At 39.0% G+C, this 25,287-nt stretch overlaps 3 protein-coding genes across 5 annotated transcripts; 2 read left to right on the forward strand and 1 right to left on the reverse strand.

The window, feature by feature from the left end:
* Nucleotides 1-216: 216 nt before the first annotated feature.
* cblc (Cbl proto-oncogene C, E3 ubiquitin protein ligase) lies at nucleotides 217-15,360 on the forward strand. Of its 3 annotated transcripts, none has more exons than XM_044208761.1 (14): nucleotides 217-397; nucleotides 949-1,329; nucleotides 6,869-7,015; nucleotides 7,117-7,273; nucleotides 8,105-8,226; nucleotides 8,751-8,888; nucleotides 8,975-9,062; nucleotides 9,225-9,356; nucleotides 11,389-11,577; nucleotides 12,207-12,356; nucleotides 12,530-12,588; nucleotides 13,391-13,474; nucleotides 13,626-13,681; nucleotides 14,325-14,709. In XM_044208761.1, exons 2-14 carry the CDS (start codon nucleotides 956-958, stop codon nucleotides 14,411-14,413), a joined length of 1,785 nt encoding a protein of 594 aa, XP_044064696.1. In that variant the 5' UTR covers nucleotides 217-397; nucleotides 949-955; the 3' UTR covers nucleotides 14,414-14,709. The 3 variants fall into 3 exon arrangements, with proteins under 3 accessions (XP_044064696.1, XP_044064694.1, XP_044064695.1); XM_044208759.1 differs by having other exon boundaries at nucleotides 218-397; nucleotides 14,660-15,360; XM_044208760.1 differs by having other exon boundaries at nucleotides 221-397; nucleotides 11,392-11,577; nucleotides 14,660-15,360.
* Nucleotides 15,361-15,470: 110 nt separating this feature from the next.
* On the reverse strand, nucleotides 15,471-24,707 carry LOC122881288 (transmembrane protease serine 9-like). The gene is made up of 13 exons (XM_044207301.1): nucleotides 24,576-24,707; nucleotides 24,122-24,272; nucleotides 23,761-24,011; nucleotides 23,530-23,666; nucleotides 23,319-23,420; nucleotides 23,164-23,203; nucleotides 19,993-20,105; nucleotides 17,513-17,579; nucleotides 17,138-17,294; nucleotides 16,696-16,794; nucleotides 16,410-16,573; nucleotides 15,904-16,040; nucleotides 15,471-15,798 (listed from the first exon to the last, which is right to left on the reverse strand). The coding sequence occupies exons 1-13, from the start codon at nucleotides 24,613-24,615 to the stop codon at nucleotides 15,646-15,648; spliced, it is 1,611 nt and encodes a 536-aa protein (XP_044063236.1). The 5' UTR covers nucleotides 24,616-24,707; the 3' UTR covers nucleotides 15,471-15,645.
* On the forward strand, nucleotides 18,452-20,619 carry LOC122881960 (trypsin-2-like). Its single transcript, XM_044208763.1, has 5 exons — nucleotides 18,452-18,611; nucleotides 18,711-18,864; nucleotides 18,961-19,220; nucleotides 19,976-20,112; nucleotides 20,239-20,619. The coding sequence occupies exons 1-5, from the start codon at nucleotides 18,572-18,574 to the stop codon at nucleotides 20,389-20,391; spliced, it is 744 nt and encodes a 247-aa protein (XP_044064698.1). The 5' UTR covers nucleotides 18,452-18,571; the 3' UTR covers nucleotides 20,392-20,619.
* Nucleotides 24,708-25,287: the final 580 nt, after the last annotated feature.

Genomic DNA, 25,287 nt, shown 5'->3' on the forward strand with positions numbered 1-25,287 from the left:
GCATCCTGTCTGTTGGTAAGCAGCCATACCTGTTTGGATAGGCCTACTAAATGGTATTCAGGTCTTGCACACTGCTTTCATTCTTAGCAAATGTTTAATTGTGAGTCCACACCTCTCTGTCTTCCTCCCTCACATTTCTCTCTCTCTCTCTTTCTCTGCTTGCCTGTCTGAGCAATAGAGCAAAGAAAACAAACCTGTTTGGCTGGCTGCAACCAGGAAACCAAGAACAGAGAGAGAGAGAGAGGGTGACATCAAGAAAGAGAGACAAAGAAGAAGCACCAACGTTTCAGCCAATGACAGAGAACATGTTTCCGTTGTGCTGTGAGTAGATGTCTCAGCTCTGTTGACCCAGAGGATGTGGGACTGCTGTGCTGCTGAGATGTGCGCATAAATATTGGTAAGCATTGTACTGTGCTAAACAGGAGGCAAGAAAGGCTGAATGTGTAAGGGTGGAAAGAGTTGGGAGAGGGACTGTAGTGTCAGTGGTTGAGTATCAGTCTTAAACCCTACCTTTGTTTTAAGTTCACTCTTTCTCGTGGTTGGCCTATTATGTTGTATTGTTGTAAAAAGATAGCCTTTTATATAACAGACATTTTTGTATTTTTCTGAAGATCTGACAGAGGAGTGAGACGCTAAAAACGGATATGAGTGGCTGTTTTGGGAGGAAATGCTTAGCTTGGAGTGCATATTTAGAGATAATGTAATGCTGTTGGATTATTATTATATGGATCAGGGGTGGATGCTGTTTGAAGATGCTAATATGTGTGCTGGGAACTCTCAAAATCAATTGTAAGGACAATAAATGCCAGCTTAAACACTCGTGCCCCCTATTTCTGGTCATAAGCATTTGCATATTCAAAAATGTAGCTTTCACACAAACAGGAGCACTATTATTTATTGTTAAGATCAGATCATTTTTGATTCACATCACTTTCAAACACACAACAGCAAAACAATGGCGGGAGCAGGTTCAGGAGCCTCCAGGAGCCCGAAATTGAACTCCCAGCCCCCTACCAGTGGAGACCGGCGGCTGGTGGATAAGGTCCTTAAAAGACTGGATAAGCTCCACGACCTGTCCACTAACCCCCGGCTGGGCCTGAGGAACAGTCCGCCGTACCTGCCAGACCTGGTATCTGAGACGACAATGCTGCTCACACAGGTTTGGGAGCCCTACGGAGTCTCTAGGCCAGCAGGCGGCCAGTTGCCGCGCGGAGACGAGGCCAAGTACCTGAGGGTCCATGTCAGAAACCTGCTGGATAAGACGGACAGGGCCATGCTACTGTTTAAAGAGGGACGGGAGAAGATATTTGAGGAGACATCCAGCTACAGGTAAGAGTGCTCCTGGCTGACACCTACATCCATACACAAGAGCAGCATGTGTTAGTGGGACAGTTTGGTTTTGAAATCACTTTAAAGATATTCACAACAATCTTTAGGTTCTTGTCTTGAAGTGTTTCATTCTTAATTGCAATACATCTTACTTAAAAAAAGGTTAATATAAATCCTTCATCAAACGCTTCATTCATTCACTCATGATTGCACCCTTTGTCCACTGTCCTTTTTAAAATCTCATAATGAGCAATCATTTCATCAAGTACAGTCACGTACAGTCACGTGTTTCTCATTTTAGAGTACAAACAGTTAATCTTTTAGTTCCTTGAGAGAAAATGTAAAGCAACAACTTTGATAATTAATCGTTTCAGTCATTTATCTATCCGAAAATGCCAAAATGTGCTGGTTCTCGCTTCTTAAATGTGAGAATTTGCTGTTTGTCTGTGTTTTGTATCATTGTAAATTGAATATCTTTGGGTTTTGGACTGTTTGTCGGAAAAAGAAAGACATCTGAAGACATCACATCAGGCTCTGATGGGTAAATTTATGGGCATTTCATACACTGAATAATTAATTGTTAATTAAATCTAATAGATAACCTACATATTTATCGACAATGAAAATAATTTTAGTTGCAACCTGAAAACTCATATTTTTCTATTTTTAAAGAGTTGGTTCACGCAAGAAAAAACAAAAAAATATATTTTCTCACTTTCCTGTAACTCTATCTAGCCATTTTTGTTTTATTTGCCCAGATTTTAAATAATGTCCGGCTCTGATTTCTGCCGCAACCCTGCTGTACTACAATGGACAGTTTGAATGAAACTGCATATTTGTAGCGTTCACAACATTAAAACATTATAAGTAAAAAAAATTCAACATTTCTTTCCAGAAACAGTGTCCCTGTAACTCGGGATTATCCACAGATCATATTGTTTTTATAGGGATTTGCTTCTAATTCCTATGAAAACTGTTCGCTTTGAGATCTGTGGATTATCCAAAATAATGAGGAAACTTTTTCTGGAAATAGTTGCTTTTGAATTTCTAAAATTCTGTGAGCACCACAAATTAAATTCCATTCAAACTCATTCAAGCAAACAAAATGTCCAAGACCTCGCAACCTGAACAAATCAAACCAAAACTATCTGCATGGCCAGGTACCACCCGAGGTAACCAACCATTTAAGGATGGGATCATATTGTGTTTGCGCTTTTCTTTCCAATTCAACCAGATCATATTCTGAAACTGAAAACATGATCTTTTTCCAGGCAAATTCATCTCAGTAACCTGACCTTCTGTAAGACAAATAAACTGACTGTGGGGTCAGAAATGTATTACTTATTACTTATATTATTACATTGTATTATTATACCGGACACACTTATCATCAACCGGTAAATCCACTTTGTACTTTACACTTATTTTAATTTTATACTTATATCAACTTGGTACTTAATTTATCTGACCTGTATAATAGTGTATTATATTCTGATTTGCGTAGAACTTCTATTCCTTTGTGCATTGACGTGATAGTGAGCAGCTGTAACAAAAGAGTTTCCCCTCGGCGATCAATAAAGTATTTCTGATTCTGATTCTGATTCTGAAAGAGGCTACACATCCCTCAAATCTTTATCAAGCACCATGTGACCGGGAACTTGGACTCTTACAAGAATCCAAAAATAGTCTTCTATATTTGCATGACTAAAAGAAGGAGTCATAACTTAATACTTGACATTTATGATAGAGGCTTCGACCCCTCCTTGAACACTAATATAAATTAACTGAAATAACTATTTTACACCATCTATAGAAGCTGCAGTAAAATAAAATAACTTCCCCGGTTCCCACAAATCAAATATAGACTTCATTGTGTGCCAGGGGGAAAAATTGAGTTTGCTGTTTGGCTAAAGTGGATATTTTGGAACAGCTAAAAAGAGTGACTTTTTTTTATTTGGAGTTTGGGCTGCATCCCCTGCTCCTGTTAGGACTACTAATGACAAACATGGAAAAAGGGCCCATCCTGCATCTTTGTGATGCTAATGTGGGGGAACTAGGCAAAAGCAATTACAACCTCAGTATATGAGCAGCTTGGGAGAGATACTGTCTGGCCTTGAACAGACATTTTCTCAGTGTATGTCCATTCAGTTGTATCCACAGGGTATACACAAATATCCTGTGCTTTTATTTTACTGTATCTTCTAACATGCATGTGGCCTAAATTCAGGACTGGATGAGCACTCAACTACTCTGCTGTATCTACTGCAAATGTATTTTTACCCTATACAACATACAGGAAGAACAGGATTTGGACACATGGTTATAAGTAAAGCTTTTACTGTAATAAATGGCAGCAACTTGAGTTTTAACAACCAGCATCTATCTATCCATCTATCTATCAAATCATGACAATTTCTTTATATCATGTTATTGTTTTACACAATATGTTTTGAAATTGTATTTAAAAACTAACAAAATTAGTTATTTTGGCTATTTAACACACAATTATATTTTCTTGTTACAGAAACCAGCTTTTATCAAAGATTTTATTTCAGCAGAATCTGAAAATCCCATAAGCCATATTTGATGATTTATTGCGTCAACTTCAAGAATCTTCTGCACACACAAGATAACAGATGGCCTTTTCACCACAGTCAGGTCTGCATGGGCAGTCATGTGGCAAATTCACATTGTGTTATGTGTAATGTGGCTTAGATGTCAGGAAAATTGTCAGCAAATTGTGTAAATATCCTCTTTTGTGTTTTTAGAATGTTGCTGCTATAATGTCCTCTTTTTTGCGGCTTGTTATGCCACAGACTCAGGCCAGGTACTCTGTCTATTTCTAAAAACATTGACTGTTGGATGGTTAAATTAATAGTCTCCTTTTAGTGAGTGACATTTATGCCTGGCTGTCATGAGAAGCTGAAAACAGAACTGAGATCTGATAGGCAATAAAAACAGACAGAGGAAGGTTTAACGGCTGGAAGATTATCACTGATAGCTTTGACCTCTTCTGACTGGAATTTAAGAAACACATGCAAATGTTCAAACACCAATAATCATACAACTAGAACTGTGAGCAGAAACAACATAAGAAACACACATATTTTTATTAGTCAGTAAAGTTATACATTTCACAAAAACAAAAAAATAAACTGGCTATGCCCTAGAGCACTTAATTTTGGGTTTCATTTTGACACTGAGAAATATTTGATCAGCGTTTAATATCTTAGTGTACTCATTGTGTTCAGAGTGTGGCTAGAGTATTTGATTGTTAATTTCAATCAGTTTGTAATATTTACACCTTTTTAGCAAACAAACACTGATCATAGATGTCAGTGGATTTTAGGATGCAGAATTGAATTTGAATTTAGAGAATAAGAGCATAATTTTTAATGTGAGGGTGCCTCAGATATAGCTTCAGGTTCCGGGTCTTAAAGTTTCAAAGTAAAAATGAATTATCACATTCCCCCTCCTGTGTCTGAAAATATATGAAGAGGGTTTCATTGGTGTATGAAAGTGATACATAACTATCTTAAGAATTTATACTGAAAAGATTTCTTCCATCGGGTGCTGGTAGAGTGCAGTAGTTCAAATGTGGCGGTCCTCAAGATCTATACAAGTTATTCTCTATTTCTGCACGAGATAAGAGAGATTTGAAGAGAACAACGCATTTCACATTGAGCCTCTTCAGGTACATTGATCAAGCTAAAGAGCAATATACAATGTCTAACAATGACAAAATCACACTAAATGACAATCAGGATTACCAAAATGCAATGCATTGTCCTGTGTCACTACTGCATACAATATCTCAGCCATTTGTCCAAAAACAACATTTGCACCGGTGTGTTTACTGTGTGTTTCACCACCATCTAGCTATCTTTTTATGCATGTGGGCCAGCCAGAGCAAGAGTTGTGGCTTACACATTTCCGCCCACCTTACTCCCCCCTGCTCAAACCTTAGAGGTTTTCTTTTCTAATTGAGGTGGAAAGTCTATGACCACCACCCACATAGACTGGACAGATCTGCAGAAGATTTCCAGAGAAGCATCAAAAATGTCTTGCAAAAGAGGAGATACAGTATGTTGTAATGAAGATGAGAACATGTTGCCAAATTCAAATGATTGACTAGCACTGTTATATGCTGTATTCAGGTACCAGTATCAGTAGATAGCCTAAATATAATTGTACAATTTTAACTGCATTTGTATTATAACAGTGGTATTACTGTAGTTTGTGTATTTTGAAATTAGTTAAAATAAAAAATGGCAGTTGGATCCAGTTGTTTATTTAAGTCCTCCTCCACTCAAACATGTTTTTTTTAATTGTTACCTTATTTAAATGTTTGACCTTCACAGAGCCGAATGGGCTTTCCAGTGAAGTAGGAAACATCTTGTGTCCAGTATTTTGAAGCCAAAAACATTTGCATATCCATAGATTCTGTTTTTGTCAATTATGTAGAAGTAGTAGTTGTGCTGGAAGAATTTTTAACCAGTTGACTTTTTTTTTGTAGAAAAACCATATCAGACATATACATAAATGTTTAATTCATCAAGTTTTTTATCACACAAAAGTGTTATTGTTGTCAAAGAATGTCTTCTGCTGGTGTTATAGTAGATTAAATTGATTTTGAATGTCGTGTTTTGGTAGTTTATCACCTGTTGCACCAAGCTACATGTTGTCAGAGGGACATATGTAAGGCGTATTTTAAGAGTAAGAGCCTAGAAAGAGAATAAATACTGGTAACAACTGGCCTGAAGTGAAACACTGGCCACTGGAACATTTTGTGGTATTTAACGACAAGCATGCAGCAGAGAACATCCTGTTTGCTAGCTGGACTACCTGTTGTGTGTGTTTATACTTGTGTGTGTGTGTGTGTATATCTACGGAAAGTATCAGCAATGCTTCAGCAATGCTTGTTTCAAATGAAACAAAGCAGTAGAGTATCAAATGTACAACAGTTAGAGCTATGTTTCCCCAAGAAAGGGGAGTTGTAGAATTATATTTTATCTTATTTCTTTTGATTTCTACACAATCTATTCATAGCCAACACCCAGTGTATACCACAGTTGTCATTACTGAACATGCTTGCTTAGTTTGACACCCCTGATTTCATACACCTAGACAGCAAGTTGGAGTCTTAACTCTAAGCTAGTGATACTTTATGTAACTACATAAAACTTCAAGAAAACAAATTTTAAATAGTCACACAAGGAGGATGCAAAAGCCCCAATGATAAACATGATATAAAATAATAAAGACTCCTTTTTGTTTTTTTTCTGCAGATACAAATGTCCCAGGTCTTTGACACTTAGAATATTATAAGGAGGTGTGTGAGATGAGTTTTATCAGTTTAAGGTAAATGAGTTATGGGCTCACAAGATGGTTTTATATATATTCGTATGAGAGCACAAAGCAAACTTTCACGCCTCCACTTATTTTTTCTACTCCAGAAAACAATGACATATTAGCGCAACGTATACCTATTTTATATCTGCAACTACAACTCAAAGTTTGTTGTGTTTTTCATTTTCAGGAGGAACTTGACCAAACTGTCCTTGCTGTTCAGTCACATGCTCTGGGAGCTGAAGGCCATGTTTCCAGGGGGAAGTTTTCAGGGTGACTCCTACAGGGTGACTAAGACAGAGGCTGATGAGTTTTGGAGGCATTCATTTGGCAGCAAGTGAGTGTGGGAAATTTTCATAATGAGAGAATGTTTTGAATATTTTTGTTGGTGTGGTTTAAGTGTGTCAACATTTGCTACATGCTAATGTGTTCTGACAGGTGTATAGTGCAGTGGAATAGTTTTAAAGAGCAGCTGCGGAGTGTACATGCATTTGAGGAAGGGATGGAGTCCATGGCTCTGAAGTCAACTATAGATCTCACTTGTAATGACCACATCTCTGTGTTTGAGTTTGACATCTTCACTAGACTGTTTCAGGTAAGGTGACATTTTCCAAACAAAGATAATAAACTGATTACTTAAAGGAATAGTTTGACATTTTGGTAAAAAGCTTATTTACTTTCATGCCAACAGTTAGATGGGAAGATGGATACCATTCTCATATCTGTACACTAAATATGAAGCTACAGCCAGCAGCTGGTTAGCTTAGCTTAGCTTAGATGGAAACAGGGGGAAAGCAGCAAGACTGGAAACAGGGGGATACAGCTAGCCTGACCTCAATTCACTTCAATTATATTTATATAGCGCCAATTCATTACAGAAGTTATCTCATTGCACTTTTCCTATAGAGCAGGTCTAGACCATACTCTTTATAATATTATTTACAGGGACCCAACAAATCCCCTTTACCTAAAGGTAAAAGCAACAAGGTGTGGTTTTACGGGGCGCTATGTGTCAGACTATTTCTTGATTGGGCACGGCGATTTACTGGAATATCTGGTGGTTGCCTGGCAACCTCACGTGATGACAAGACTCTGTGCCTGGCCAATAAATAGTCCAGCACATAGTCCCCCATAAAACCACAACCTGTCATTTTAACACTTCAGGCGGATTTTGTTCCCTTTAGACAGAGCCCTCTGTTTGCCCCTGTTTCCAGCCTTTATGCTAAGCTAAGCTAACTGGCTGCTGGCTGTAGCTTCATATTTAGCATACCTACATGAAAGAGGAATCTTTAACATCTTTAATCATCTACAGTAACCCTTGACAGGACAGCTAATAAGCGTATTTCCCAAAATGTCATTATTCCTTTAATAATGAAACATGATGAACATGAGTTCACATCCTGAGTCTCCTCAACTCTCATTTTAGCCCTGGAGGTCACTCATAAGGAACTGGAACCAGCTAGCAGTGACTCATTCAGGCTACATGGCCTTCCTCACCTATGACCAGGTTGTAGCTCGTCTGGAACACTACCTGCATAGACCTGGGAGGTGAGGACGAGCACAGCAACAAACTCTGACTCATGCACTTCTCAGAAAAGCAAAGCTGATTTATGTCACACAAATCTGAAAACTCAAACTAGCACTAAAGAGGTTGGTGTGTACTTGAGTTACAACAAATCTGGAAATTGATCTCAGTTGTAAGAAATTAGGTCCTTAAAGAAACATAGAACCACAGCAATTCATCAGGAGAAAATGGCTTCAGTTATTATTTTTTAATCTATTTTGAAGTACCTTGCATTTCTTTTCTATGAGCAATAAGCATGGCTCAAAGTGTCATACAGTGAGTATACATATACTGTATTATCATTATTACAGCTTCTTTAAATTTTATTAAAATTAATTGCACAAATGCAGAAAATATAGAACCAAGTACAGAACCAAAGCAACTGTTTTTGCAAGAGATTCATTGACACCCAAAAACAAAATAACAATCAATTTCTCTGGCTTTTTATCAGTATCGATTTTCTGTCTTGTAAACAAGTGTGATTTACAAGGATCTCTTTCCCTCCCAGCTATATTTTTCGTCTGAGCTGCACAAGAATGGGCCAGTGGGCTATTGGTCATGTGACCACTGAAGGTAGCATCGTCCAGACCATCCCCCAGAATACGCCTATCTACCAGGCACTCATTCAGGGCTTCAAGGAAGGCTGGTTAGGACAAACACACACAGGCCTCTGGTTTATTTTGTCTTTCTTTGTGTCTTTTCTCTGAGCGCTGTGTGTTTCTGTGCCTGCAGCTACCTGTACCCAGATGGCCGTGATGTGAACCCTGACCTGACGAGCTTGTGTGAACCGGCCCATAGAGGCAAAATCAAAGTTACAGAAGTACACGGATGCACTTTATACCTCTTTATCAATTTATCAAACTGCCAACAGCATCCTGCTTTACCAAGAAAAAACATAGATCATATCCTGAGATCTTCTCTTATCGTTTTCTGTCTTGTCTCTCTGTGTACCCACCAACGCTGCCACTGTAACTCCCAACAGGAGCAGTATGAGCTTTACTGTGAGATCGGCAGCACCTTCCAGCTGTGTAAGATCTGCGCAGAGAGGGATAAGGACACTCGTATCCAGCCCTGTGGGCATCTACTGTGCCAACCCTGCCTCAGAGGCTGGCAGGTATGAACCCCCATCCAGAGTTAGTGTGTTCAGTGGAGTGAAACAGTCTGGGTTGACTAAACTAGATTTATTTTTGTAGGCCAACCTGAAAATCAGCACTCCCACGGTTTGGTTGTTGGTTATAGCCCCACCATAATGTAACAAAGCTGGTTATTTGAATGTGGTTTGGGGTTGATGTCAAAAATATGCTCTGTGTTTAGCAAAGCATGTGAGTGATATAAGCATGCTTTGGTATATAAAATAACCCTCACAAGTCATTGGCATGGCTGATTTATTAATTTTAAACCAACAAACTCAAATTTCTCATTATCTCCATGCACATTATTTTCATTTAAATGTAAAAAATAATTTTAGTTTTACTTTCCTCAATTTAAAAAAACTTCCAGAAATAGCCTTGCTTTAAAATACTATGAACTAAGGCTAATTCCATAAGGTAACTTCAATGCCATTCGTGTGTTTCTATACCCAGATATTCCTATTCAAAGTTAATGTGGAACTATCACACTGCCTTTGTACTGTAAGGACATTAGAGCAGTTTTATATCCCACTTCAGTTTTTACTGTGAAGTCACATAGCATCAGTCAGCCTTGTTGAAACAACACAACATTTTAAGAAACATACAGTACACCTGTGCTTGTGAATTAGGTCACATTGCATCCACAAACGTGTCAACTCTCACCTCAAAAAGAGCTGTGGACTCCTACACTTAAACCCTCTATTACCAATTCTTTGCATGAACAAATAGTTTGATAACTTACTAGAGAGACCAGCACAAACCTTGGTTCAACGGTTTCATCAATATCAATGATAGATGCCGTCCATATGTAGACTAACAACTGTACAATTGTAGACGGGGAATACAATGGGACTTTTAGCTTATATAAATGTCAGAGAAAGATATATAGAATACCATACAGTGGTCTTTCAATGAAATCAATTACATTTGACCACTGACACACAAATCTCCAAAGTCTATCTGTAAATTAAAATTGAATCATGTGGACAGCATGTCCTGTGTGCAACGGGGCAGCCCCGACTTTCTACTTCCTCTTTTCATCACAGAGTGACATTAAAGACATCCAATCAGAACTAAAGCTGCTGCTGGCAAACTACAACTTCATCCTATACTACTATTTCTTTCAGCCAGCAGTAGCCTCCCATCTGTTCAGGAGGTGTATTTGCAAAGGTGCATAGCAGCAAGTCCTGACATTTGGCTGAAGACTTCCTGTGTGAGCTCAGGCTCACATCCTCAAACTGTAGAGAGTGAGAAGAGGAGACAGACAGACAGGAAGACAAAAAAATTTGATATGCTTCGTGTATATAAGAACACAATGGAAAAGTTGTCTAGATTGTGGTCAAGCAAACTTCTTTATCAACAGTAAGTTTACCATGCAATACAATAACCTTTGTGAGTGCACAGAAAATAACAGGCAGTTAAGTAATAAAGGTATCTGCACACATTTGCAGCTGTAAACCAAATAGCAGGATGCATCAGCTTAAATAAAAATTTTATTATATGATTTTCAAAGCAGTGTGGGTAAGTAAAATAGTTTGAAATAAGCCAAACTGCAGGTATATTAGTCAGACAAATTTCTTTTTCTTTTTTTTATCTGAAAAATCATGTCAACAATAAGGACTGCAAAGTTTGCATCTCCAAAGGGCATCAGTGGTCACAGGAATCAGCAAAAAATGCATGATATAAGCATCATAAAACCTGGAGAAACCCAAAGCCTGTATGCTAGAGCAATGAAAGAAAAAGTTAAATGTTACAACGATTCACCTTCATCTCTATCTGGTTTACATTTGTGGAAATCTACAATCTACAGCGTCTGTTGAATGTGGTATTTTCCACCACCTTCATCTTTCAAGAAACTAGTGGCTTTTTTCTTAGAAGACAGAAGTCTGACATGTTCCACTGCAGTTCTAAAGACATGAAGCTGTTCTCAAGTCAGTGGGTGGCAATGGGTCTTTACATTCATATAGTGTTTCCATTACTCTGCCCATGCATGACCTGTCATCGATAATTATCTAGCAGAAGTCAGCTGGCCACACCTGCCCATACTGTCGCTGCGACATCAGAGGAACAGAGTCCATCCTCGTTGAGCCTTACCTGTCAGGCAGCGGCCAGTGGGAGGAGGAGGAGGGTGAGGACGACAACGCAGAGGAGGAGGACCATGAGGACATTGAACTGATGGTAAAGGAAATGGCTGCCCTGAGGAAGGTGTGTGAATACATTTCTCTATATATGCCCATTTGTTGTGTAGAATTTAAGCCACGCTAGCCGATGGCAATATTGGTCTGTCGGTAGGTCCACTACTTCACTGGTTCCGACTGAAATAGCTCATCAGTTATTGTATGGAGTGCCTTGAAATTTAGACATTCATCTCCCCACCAAGGTGAAATGTAAGAACTTTGATGATACCTTAACTTTTTCACTAGTGCCATCATCAGGACAAAATATTAGTTTGTCTAATACTTTGATTTATGTAAACAAACATGGTAAACATTATACCTGCTTAGCATCCGCATGTTAGCATTGTCATTGTGAGCATGTTAGCATACTGACATTAGCATTTGGCTTAAAGCACTGCTATGTACAGCCTCACAGAGCAGCTACCATGGCTGTAGACTCTTAGTGTTGTTTCTACATGTTTGTCGTAGTCTATAGACTGAATGACACATGCTTGTAGTTCAGTGATTTAGCAGGAATTGTATCTTAAAATCTGCGCACCTCATTTGCAACATGCATCCTTATGCTCATAATCTCCTGCAACTTTAAAGCAATGCTTGCTAATGAAGAACAAATGAAAAAATGAATTCCCACTGACTGCCTACATTTTCTCTCAACAGTTCTCAAGTTTGGATTACCAGGTTCCCAGCTCCATCAGCGCTCCACCTCTGCCCCCTAAAACCAACACAGCCCCACCATGTCCATATCCCTCCAGCCAATCACAGACATCAGAAACCCAGACGCCAGCCAAACACTCTCACTCCCGTTTGGTAAGCCACACTCGATTTGCAGATTGCTGGTTTGACATGATCCTTTTCTCCATCCTCACAGATAATAAACTCTGAGAAAAGTTAATTCATGCACAGTACTGCAGATACTCACCAACTATAGTGTGTAGTAACTGATGCCTGCACAATCATTGTGACATGTTTCCTCTTTTCAGCCGGCTCACAGTGGTAATGAAGCACGTAGAAGACACAAACAACAAACAAACATGAACAGGTGAGACACTGTTTAAAACAGAGCAGTAAAGGGGGTAAATGCTTTTGTTGTCCACATGTGTACTAGAAACCTTCAGGAGTCTAAATTTGTGCATGCTGCTAACTCTCTACAGAGTGACTTCTTGCCACTGAGATAAGGATCTTGACATTGCACCTTTATTTATAGTCTCCTAAATTAGTTCTAGTTTGCTATAAGGGAACCAAGAGAACACCTGAACCCAGTTGTGGGAACACACTAGATAACTTTAAATATCTTGATCAACTGTGCAAAGATTCAGCATGTCATATTAATTAACTGATTTTGCAGTTTGTTTTGTGGTTGCTATATCTTTGTTGGTTTAATTTTGTACTGTATGCGTTTTATGCACATGTTTATATATTTGTTGTACAATAAAAAACCTTTATAATAAAAAGAATATTGTAAAACCAAAAACAGTAATCAGGCATTTGACTGCAGACTGTGTTGCTAACTTCAAGATTCATATTATTAACAGCTACTGTATCTCGATACAAATATGATGATTATTACAATTATTAAAAATATATTCTGTGCTAGCTGATTGTAAGGCAGAGAGGTAATTCTAAGAGGATTTCTTTAGTTTTTATCAGGTGATTGCTGACATTTGTTCATTTAATTTCCTAATTTGATTAGGATCCTCTGTTTATTGTTTATTGTTAAGAAGAATCCCTTTAGCTTTTGTTGATGCAGTGTTAGTCATATATATACATGGGACATTAACAGTTATTTAAAAATTAAAACATAACAAGGGGAATATAAAATATGGTGTGCCCTTTCCATTTAGGTGGCAGGGAGAGGAATCAAACAGCAGTGAGGAGGAGAACTCTAGTGGGTTGAGGCTGCCTCAGTCATACCCACTCTCCCACAGGTGAATGACAGCTGTCTCCATTGAGCCTGCATGCATGCAGTGTTAATCATCAGTAAAGGCAATCATGCCACAGCCATATAGTGGAAAGTTGATTGAGTTGTTCTTTCTCAGCAGCTAATTCACCTATATTTCCATTTTATGTTTTAAACAGTGCTGAATTCCTCACCGAAGCAAAGTTTTCTTCTTCCTCTCCGAGGGGTGTCAACAGTAAGTTATGTCATGTTGTAAGCTTGTATCCTGAACATAGAGTGATGAAACTAAATAGAAGTGAGATTATTCTACACTATGCAGAGGATCTTATCCTAAAACATGTACACTGTTGTAAGCCAGTGGTTCCCAAACTGTTTCTGTCTTTGGAAATTAATTTAAAAAATGTCAAGCTTCCCCAGATGCATAAATGATACAATAGCATTTTTATCAACAGATAACATTACTGGGAAAACTACTAACAAAAGCAGCCTAGTTAAATTATTATTGAAATAACATTATCAAGACTATGAAATGTTTCTCGTTAGGTTATGTTGCAAATGAAACATGTGAGTTAAACTTAAGTTAAACTCAAAAGTCTGTCCAGACTGTCTTGTACTTCGTTATGCTTTCTGAATGAATCTTGCTAACCTGTATCCTGTTGGCCTTGCAATCATCGTGTTATTTTATTGTTCCCAAATAAATTATATTCATAACCCTTTTCACAGCAGACATTTTAACATGTCGTTGCAGAAAAGTACAAGTGGAACTAATAATATTAATGATGGCTCACTTTCAGCAGGTATTGCAATGCAATGCAGCAATTAATGTTATTAGTGACACCTTTGTTTGACTGGTCAAAATGTTTGCTATTCATCTTTAGTTTCACTCCATTTTTTCCCCCTATGGTCATACCCACCCTACGATGGCTCACTCCAGTTTGCAAACTGTTATGTAAGCATTCAACCTTAAGTCTTAATTCTGTGCAACTCCAGTTAATTTACCACGCAAAACTTCATTGGTAACGCATAATCTAATACTAGTCTCATCCATTTATCTAAAAAGTTGATATATCTAATTTTAAAATTAAACATGAGTATTTCACAGCGAAGCCAGAGGTTATGGAACATGATTAAGTATCTTATATCTCCTTAGACTGTTACACTTTTCATATGGATTGTACATTTTAGTATGTCCTCTTTTTGTGTTTGTTTGTAGGTGGAGCAGCATGGCTCGGACCCTCTAGCCCAGTCAAACAGAGACAAAGACAAAAAGAGAGGGAGGAGAGGAGAGCAGGGCTCAGAAAAGACAAATGTGGCCTGGCAGCGATGACGAGAACAATGTCATCCTGACAGAAGAAAAACCTCTGCCATTTAAAGACTCTTTAAATAAAGTGAGAAATACTTAGCGGCTAAAATATCTTCATTCCAGAAATCAGCCCTCAGTGAATGTAAAAATAGTTTTTGTGGTCACAGCTAACTGTAAATGACACTGTCCTGCTTAAATTGAGATGAGTAGGTGGAACTGACAGGAAAATTGCTCACCGAGGCCTCCTACTGTTCAATAATCACACTGCCATTATCTCCACAGCAGGTTCAGTACTGATTCCTAAATATAGCTTTGAACACTGTCTACTTTATAATATAAGCATTTTATGAGCTTCCATGAAATAATAGAAATTAATGAAAGGCTTGATATTTGAAAATGTAATTATATGGACAAATGAAGAGGGGCAATTACATATCTAGGGTTAATATATGAAACAATAGAAATATGCTACCTCGTCATTTAACCCATCCCACAGGTTTGTTCTTATAAAGAACATAAGTTATATGAGTAAAAGGCCTTTATAACTCCATCAAACAATCTTATATGGTACAAAAATCAAATAAATAAACTTGTAACTGACATATACTCAAGCTTCTAGTTTCATCTGGTGTTTTTTTTTTTTCTCCAATTGTGGATATGAAAATATGAACAGACAAATGAAAAGTGAATATATTCCTGTGTTGGTTTTATTTTGTTGTGGCACATGTGTGTTTCGTCTGGATATATGAGAGGGGAAACTTCAAAGGAGACAAGGCACCAAAGAAAGAAAGAAAAATAAAAGTTAGGGCTGTAAAGGGAAGTAAGAATGAGGGATAACGTAGGGCAGAGAATAGAGGGGAACAAGTGGGAGAAATTAAGAAAAATGGGTAATTTCTTCAGGGGTTGGCTCTCAGGGTGTCTTGAATCCAGTTGAGGAACTCGCACACTTTGACGTAGACTCCGGGATACTTAGGCAGGGCACATCCCCGACCCCATGACACCAGGCCGTGGACCTCTCCACCACACACCAGAGGGCTACCAGAGTCACCCTGACAAACATAGAGGAAGTGAGCACGTAGGCAGTGATTCATTCTTCTATATATACAGAGCATTGAGTCCAGTTAGTCTTCGGAAGCATTTACTGTTAAACTCACATTGCATACATCTCTGCCTCCATCCATGTATCCGGCACACACCATCCTGCGTGTAATCATGCCAGGATAGGCATTCTCACAGTCCTGGTCATTCACTATGGGCACGTCCAAACACTGCAGACGGAGGGGCAAGTCGACTGTAACAGGCAGAACAGAGACAGTCAGAAACCTCTGAGACAATACTTTCCCACTTCCCACCCAGTTTTTGGCTCTCAACTCCAAGTCCATTTGTTCCTACTGAATGTTAAATCAATGAATCTTAAACCTATAAAAACAGGTCACACATACATACTTTCATTTTTAAAAAGGGTAAATAATTCCCTAAAACAGTTGGACACTGTTGTTTTTTTGCAAAGTAACTCAACGTGTGGGGGACCGTCTCGTCCTCTCTGCATGTTAGCTTCGCAGTGTAGTGACACTTTGCTAACCCACAACCTAGCTAAGCTAAGCCACAAGCGCACTTATGTATAAGTGCTGTATAATTTAAATCACTATTAGTAACCCACCCTCGCCATCCATGGCGGTGTTACCCCAGCCAGACACAGAGCAGGGGAGCCCCCCCACTGGGCACCCTGTGGGCAACTGGATTGGTGCAACTGCCTTGGTCACCTCCACTGGGTGGAAGAGCTTGATCAGCATGATGTCATAATCCAGAGTCTGGTAGTCATAACTGCACACAGAGAAATATAAAATAAGCTTTAGACTTTAGACTTTATGAATGAATCAGATGATCATGAAACTGTGCAAAGGGAAGAAGATTCTCAGATGGGATGGTTCCTTTTTTTCACTCACCTAGGGTGCCAGACGATGTTGTCGGTCTTCATGAGCTGCTCTGTACCCTCAAACACTCGCACATCGTGTTCTCCCAGCATGATCTGCATGGCATAGGGACTGAGAAAGGAGGTGAAATATACTAGAAAAATGTGGAATCAGAAAAATCAGTATTTTATTAGTTATTACTTTTATTACTAAATAAGTCTTAATCCCTCAATTTTCTCTATTTTTCAAAGACTGTGATACTTTTATTTTTAGATTTAACAGATGTCCTCCATATATGGTCCTAGATTGAAAAGCATTAGCCTTCTACCTACAGATGTTTTTTGTATTTATTTTTATTTTTAAAAATGCATAAAAATCAAGCAAGACAAGTGGTAAAAAAATAGAACTTGGCAACAAGAGAGGATAATACATATAATATTTGAAAGCAATCTTTCCTCCATCAATGCATACTTACTTGTACCAACAGTGGGCAACAGAGAGCACCCACTGCCTGTTGATGAGCACCCCACCACAGAAGTGGTATCCATAGTTGAGGGAGGCCATGTATGGACGAGAGTGAGGTTCACACTCCCGCCCGCCAATAATCCTGCCATCTTCACGGGGAACTGCCACTGTCACAGAAAAGAAAGAGGCAGAGGGTAACAGAAAGATTTGTGTTTCAAAGTTATCTTTAACCACAACTCCCCATCATATTTTTTAAATTGCTAACATTAAAGTACACATATGTGGCTGTGTGTGAGTGTGTGTATGTGTGTGTGTTCTCTCATATGTGTAAGTTTGTATGTATGTGTGTGTATCCTCATGCATGTGTGTATTTCTGTGTCTTTACCAGCAGCTCCAACCATCAGCAACAGAGCTAGTAGTCTCATGGTGTCTGGTGAATGATCAGAAGACACCTGGACACACCCCAGCTCTTATTTATATCCTACCAACCCCACTGTGCTCAGCCTGTTCCCCCCTCCTCTCGTCCACGCCTGCTGTGGTTATGTCATCTATACACCGCATTTACAAGATTGGACCAAGGTCTCCACACATTTAACACCTGTGCATGATTCTCTCATGGGTCACTTATTGTTGGCAAGCTACAACATGCAAACTGAGAAAACAGTTATACAACCTTCTTTTAGGCTCAGGCCAATTTTAAAAAAGATGGGAAAAAGAAGAACATTACAGAAATAATTGTTGTTTTCAACCAAGAGACTCCATTGGCAGATATTTTATGAATCATAGTTTTGGTTAAAGAAAATAATAATAATAATAAATATGCTGTTTTATGGCTCTGCTTTTGGTTGCCCTTGGATAAAAGCCAAGAGAGGTGAGAAAGAAATCATCTGTTGTCTCAGAAGCAAACTAAACTACTAAACTAAAACAACATGCTGTAATGCTGCATTTCTTTTTATGTGTCAGACAGCAATCAATGGCCTTTGAGCTGCAATGAGTACAGGTGAAATCATTCTATTCTATTGTATTCAACCAATATGTAATAACACAACATGGCTGGTTACAAGAGTTCATTGTGGTGTCTGCTAAAAAAGGGAGTTACACATGTGTTACCCATAAAAAGAATAGATACATTTCTTTTGGTGACAGGTGCAGAAAATCTACAAAATGATCGGTCAAAACACTTTCCAAGGTCAAAAATATGTAAGATATGGTTCACTTATTAACTGACAGGGTGAACGTGGCACATAAGAAGATAAGGTTTTTTTTCAGGGCAGGGACTGGGCCGGATGGAGTAGACAGAGATTCGGGGTGGGTGGGTCGAAATGGGTGAAGGTATGGGGGGGGGGGTGCATGGAAAGGCACACAGGAGTTTAAGTATAAATACAGTGAGTGACAGATTATTCTCGTCCAGTCTGGTTGTAGGAAGGCTTGAGTCAGCCACAAGATGATTGGCCTGATTGTTTTCACACTCCTGGGTGCTGCAGGTAAAGCACATCTGCAGTATGTACAACAGTTTTAGGGTAAAAAAAAAAAAGAACTGTAACTCTGATAAATATGATTTTTTTATTTCCTTTACACCACAGCTGCAGCCCCTATGGATGACAGGATTGTGGGTGGCTACCAGTGTGAAGCCCACTCAAAACCCTGGCAGGTGTCTCTAAATATCGGCTACCACTTCTGCGGCGGCTCCCTCATCAACGACCAGTGGATCATCTCTGCTGCCCACTGCTGGCAAAAGTTTGTATTACATTAATGTGTTCAAAAGTTTCTGTATGAACTGTATGTTCAGAATGTTGAGAATTATCATCATTTTGTTCTTTGTCTCTGTTTCAGCCCCTATGCACAGATTGCCGTCTTGGGTGACAACCACATCTGGAGGTACGAGGGCACAGAGCAGTATATGCCAGTGAATGCCATCTACTGGCATCAGAGTTACGACTACCAGACCCTGGACTACGACATCATGCTGATGAAGTTGGCACACCCTGTCACCGTGAACCAGTACGTCAAGCCTGTTGCCCTGCCTAAAGCCTGCCCCAGACCTGGGGACATGTGCACGGTGTCCGGATGGGGGAACATCTACACTGATCAAGGTGAGGTGCACCTGATGTTGACTTTAAAAGTCATCAAAACATTTTGCTCATGATAACAGAATATTAATTCTGTTGTGATCCTGTTGTTTCTTGATGTTGTTGTTGTGATCACCTGAAGAAACAAAACATGACAAATTATTACACTCATGGTCTTCCATAGTTTACACACACATTTTAACAAAAGCCTTTAATAAACCACTGAACACTGATATAAGTTCATTCCTTGACTGCTGTCATGTACTAAAACTGTTTTAGTAGAAGTGAACCATCTCACCTGGAACAAAGACCACCTTACCTACTATCACAAAAATGATCAAATTTTTATGATATAAAACATTAACCAGGCAAGAGTTGATGCGCTATTGTACACAGCAGATGTCATATATTTATAGACTTTGGCTATTGTTTAGGCCATCATCTTCTGTAAAAAGTATTAGAAATATATTTTTGTGAGTGCAAACACTATAGATAAAGTTTAGTAGAAACCATGGACAACTTTTTAAATGTTTTCTGCTAGTTCTTTTTAAAAAAAAAAGTGAAGCCAATATAATGGTCTTAAATATGCATTTGATGGCTACAAACTGGATATAATGTTAAAAGAGGCTTATAAATAAAAATGTAATTAAAATGTAATTTGTTCTAACATAACCCTGGGATGGTTAGAAAAACACATGTTGACATTTTGGAGATAGCCAAAGAGGTATGATACTCTATGGTGATGTTTCTTTGTCTTTCTTTCTTGCTCTTATCTGCAGTGTTCAACCCGTTCTACCTTCAGTGTGTGGAAGTCCCCATTCTGTCTAACAAGGACTGTGAAGGTTCCTACCCTGCCATGATCACTGATCGCATGGTGTGTGCTGGATACCTGGAGGGAGGCAAGGATGCCTGTCAGGTATTTCCACACAATTACACAGCACATAAAATAAGGCTTGTGGTCTGTGAACATGTCAAAAACATTTAATGGGATGAGATGAAGGAATTAATTCTTCTCTTCTTTCTCTTCCTCTTCCCTGCTCAGGGTGACTCTGGTGGTCCTCTGGTGTGTAATGGGGAGCTGCAGGGTATTGTCTCTTGGGGCATGGGATGCGCTCAGCCTAACTACCCGGGCGTTTACACCAAAGTATGCTCTCTGATGCCCTGGATCAACGATATTCTCTCCAGATACAGTTAGGCTGTGATCTTCCATCACAGGACTATGTGAGAGAGGGGAAACCAGAGAAAGATTGAAATTGAAGGAGACAGAGACAGGAGGTGGTGGTGGGTAGTGTCAGAAAGAAAAGCAACGGGAGAGAGGCTAAAAGAGAGCCACAAGGAAAAACAGTGGCAGAGATAGAGAAAAGGAGATGTGAGATGTGTTTAGTCTGGGCAACAATCAATAAAAATCTATCATTCTGTGATACATCAGTGTGTTTTTTATTGTAACTATGTTACTGTAAGACTTTTCCGAATAATTTCAGTTCAGTCAAAAAAAATCCAGCTAATGTAAAAAAATCACAAAATTGCGTCAGCTTGTGAGCAAATCCAACATATGGTGTGTAAATGATCTTTTTCTTTGACCCATATCACCAAACAATCACTCCATAAGAATTCCATAAAATAGGTACATGAACACTAGCCTCATTTTGATTTTCTGTCTCCTGAATGCAAAATGTTTTATGCACCTGGAAAGGAAGGGCAAAGATGTTGCAACAACCTATTTATCAATGTCAGTATACGACAAGAATCTAACAAGGAATTCTACCTCCATTGCAATTTGTCCAATGATATCCATTCAGAACTGAGAACTTTGTCATGAGTCCTTTCTTTAACAAAACTCTGGTAGCAGAGAAACTCAAAGAAAAGAACAACAGTTTTTTTCAGAAGGTCTCCCTTGTAATCTTTGTCATGAGTTTTGTGGTTTAAAAGTCCTTTGCTCAAATATAACAGACACTCTTCCTTCATTTTTTTACATCACAATGCTTTCAGCAAAGTCATTTGATTTCTTGACTATATTTTCTTTTATTCTGACAAAGTCTAAAATGATGAACATGTTTAAAGGTCAAGATCAGTTTCTTAAAAATTTGATTATGCTTTTGGATCGTGCCTGGAAGATCTTAACTCCTAAGATATGGATTATTTTGGGATGCTGGTATAGTTTTTGGTCGACCACACCAGTGGATGCTCTATCACCAAGGACCTCCCAATTCCTGACCCATTTTAGAGCAAAATCCAGTCTGAAATGAAATGAATATGACATTTTTTGATAGTTTGCTGAGGGATTAATTCTGTGAGGTTTCTAAAACATTTGGTACTCTACTGTACTTCATGAGAATACAAAAACAGTGGGGGGGGGTTTTGATAAAATAAGCTCTTGAAGTTACTAAAGGCTTAGCAGAAAAAATATGCAACACAAGCTTGAAGTCACACATTTTTGATTGAGCATCTGACAGCATTGAGTAGGAATAAAAAGAAATTCATCACCTATAACTATCGTCACCATTCAGGTAAACACTACGATGCTCAAAAGCATTGCAATTACTTTTACTCAAGAAAAGAAATGCCATGCTTACCATAATTGCCTTGTTTTCTTTACCATGAAAGGTTAGTTGAAGCTGCTGGTTGAAACTCAGCCATCAGCAGTCACTTATGCCAAAGTGATGGCGCATGTGTTGGCAAGCAATAGACTGCCTGAAATCAATCGATGGACAGTTGCACCAAAATATCTCCCATCTGTTCTCCACAGACAGAGAAGATTGCAACGCAACCGCCACTCTGTCCAGTAATGCGGATTATCCCTCTTCATCATTATCACAGTGACACAAGACACAGAAAGAGATGAGATGATGAAATGGAATATGACAGGAAGACAGATTAGTAAATGAATGACTAAATGTAAAATTTAAAGTCCCTTTTAAAAATCATTTTGCATATCCATTTATAATTAATTTATTCATAATTCAAATGCTGGGAAATTTATTTGAATTATTAATTGGCAACAACCACAGCAGACACCCCTCCTCTAATGAGTTGTGAGACTTCTAGTACTATGTAATGCAGAAATACCTGCAGTCTGTCCACAGGTCCTCTGAGCTGCATTAGAAACCCACTCAAATACTATCAGAGAGGGGTGAAAAACAAGCTAAGTTAAAATCCTAATGTGGAAGGGATGTCAACAATATAGTGGATATTATGCTTTACACAAGACCCCGTATTGGGCAAACCATTTAGTAGTATATAAACGCAATTTTTAGGAGGAAGGGTTGCTTTGGAAACATGCAAAAAAGAACCCAACAATAATTTTGATTCAAACTTTGTCAGTGTAATCTAAATAAAATGTTAATGCCTTAAAATTCACATAATTCAATGCAACGTTTTAGAGCAAGGATAGTGACATCAACTTTGGGGCATGAGATGAGACAGAGGCAACAGCAATCACACTTTTGTCATATAAATAAATAATGCATTGACATTTGTTTAGTCATTCAGTAGTAGGCTACACAGAGGAGGACACCCATTTGATATGCACCTCTGTTTTCTTTTTGCCTGTTTATCAAGTATCTTGATAGTGATATCAATGGCTTAACAGTCAAAAGAAAAATACTTGCTGAATATATTTTTTTAAGTTATTATTGTTGAGTACACTGATAATTATCAATAATTCATATTTATAACTTTAGCAGCCAATATTAGGAAGCCTTATTAATCACGTTATTTCAAATCATGTGTAACATGGAAACCTGGAAAGTCAGTCATAATAAAGATTAAATAAGATTATAAAAAACGAGCCACCTTTTCTGAACTGCACTCTAGAATCTGTTCTTTGAAATTATTGCACATAAAGTAGACCCAAATGATGTGCTTTAAATTGTTTATTTGTCATATTGTTCAGTACAAAAGATGGAACATAAACAGCAATTGGTGTTAAGCTGCTTGACTGGACTTGTTGTTTGGATCACTTAGTAGCTGGCCATGGTGCTCTCCAGCCATTCGTTGAACAGGCAGACCTAAAAATGGAAGAAGACCAGTTACAACAGTGAATCAGCATATAGCATTGCAGTTCAGGTCGACAGAATAAACTGGACACAGTGTGTTGTTTAAATATCCTTTTTTGAAAGTTACCTTGGCGTAGACACCAGGGTGGTTCTTTTCAGCACATCCGTAGCCCCAGGACACAACACCCTGCAGCTCACCGTTGCACACGACGGGGCCACCAGAGTCACCCTGAGAGAGAGTGTAGAGTGTGAAATGACTTAGAAAAGTTAAATAAAACTCAACAAGCCATACCACTGATTTCATACAGTTATTCCTGCCTGAACATTGGATTACAAACCTGGCAAGAGTCCTTGCCTCCCTCCAGGTATCCAGCGCAGAACATGGCATCAGTGATCATGCCAGGGTAGGAGTTATTACAATCGCTGAAAGACAGGATGGGGATGTCCAGGCACTGCAGCTTGTTGCTGTCAGCAGCTGGAGATCAAGAGCGAAAGACAGACATTAAACTGGAGCTACAGTGCAGTGAAAATATACATGCTGAGAGCACAGTGCAGGAGTTATTACTCACTGGAACTCATGGTGTTGCCCCAGCCAGAGACTCTGCACATGGTGCCAGCAGGGACACAGCTGGTGGGCAGAGCCACAGGCTGCACATACTGGTTGAGGGTGGCGGGCTTGCTCAGCTTGATCAACATGATGTCATTGTTGATGTTGTAGGAGCTGTACTTGGGGTGGGGGATGACACGGGAGGAGCTGATGAACTGCTCGGTTCCCTCGGTGACCTTGATGTTGTGCTCTCCAAGACGCACCTCAACACGGCTTGAGAGGAAAGAGAGGATTAGTGGCAGCTGAGATTCATGATGCCTGTTAAATGCAGATTCATTCCTGCATGCAAAACTTTGTCTGTATGATATTAATGAGTGACATACGACATGTAGCAGTGAGCAGCAGACACAACCCAGTTCTCGTTGACCAGGGAGCCACCACAGAAGTGGTAGCCAGAGTTTAGAGACACCTGATGGGGCTGGGAGTGGGCCTCACACTCATACCCTCCAACGATCTTGTCATCCTCCGTGGCAACTACAACACACACATGTCAGCAACAAGTTAGTAGATTGCTTAAAGTAAGTAAGTAAGACGTTTCAATGAAACAGATATCTCTTTGAATGCAGAATGTCCTTTTGTGTATTTTTAGTCAAACCCCAAAGCGTGCATTATTCATTTGAGTGCTGAGGATGATTAGAGATCAATCAGCCATTCTCAAATTCAAAACCCTCGCTTAAGGGAGATGCTATGGTTATTCAGGACAAGGTTCTGGGATAAAGGCCAACAGACTGCTAGCAGAAAGGAAGGCAATCTGCTGGAATAGAACTTCACACTCACAAGCAGCTCCGATGAGCAGAACGAAGACCAGAGACCTCATGGTGGCTGTGTGAACCTGTCGATGAGAGGACTTGACCTGGAGCCCTGGTTTATATCCAGTCAGGAGAGCTGCCCTGCACTCCAGCGGTCCTCATTGGTCAGTGAGGAACCAATCTTTGTCTCGGGATGTTGGGGTTAGGTGAATCATTTCCAGAATTACATGAAAAAATGCTTTGATTTTAAAAGTAAGGATGGCTTTCTTGTCAGCAAATTTGGAAAATCACAAAGGAAAGTATGAACATGAATTATATTGGCTCCTGTATTAGAAAACTATTACATTATTACATGTTTCTTAATGGCCACACATGACTTGTCACATAGGATTAACACTTACAGCCCAATTCACTCAATATTAGGAGTGGCTTTTATCTTGACTAGCATGACGACAGAGAGGATAAACATTTCAATAGTCTTTTTTTTAATTATTATAGAGTTTTTTGCCTTTATTTGATAGAAACAGCTGAAGAGAGACAGGAAATGTGGGAGAGAGGGGATCACATGCAGCAAAACTCCTGGTTAAGACCTAAGAATAAGTACATTGTACTTATTTGCAGTCTTGGGGTGCAGACACTGTGCTGAAATACAGTGATAGTCATGCAGTCTTTATACTTTATATTACTCAATTATATGTCAGATGGACATATTGTTATCTTTAAATCAACTTAGATGTAGT

Source organism: Siniperca chuatsi, linkage group LG9 (genome assembly GCF_020085105.1).
Source record: "Siniperca chuatsi isolate FFG_IHB_CAS linkage group LG9, ASM2008510v1, whole genome shotgun sequence".
Lineage (NCBI taxonomy): Eukaryota > Metazoa > Chordata > Actinopteri > Centrarchiformes > Sinipercidae > Siniperca > Siniperca chuatsi.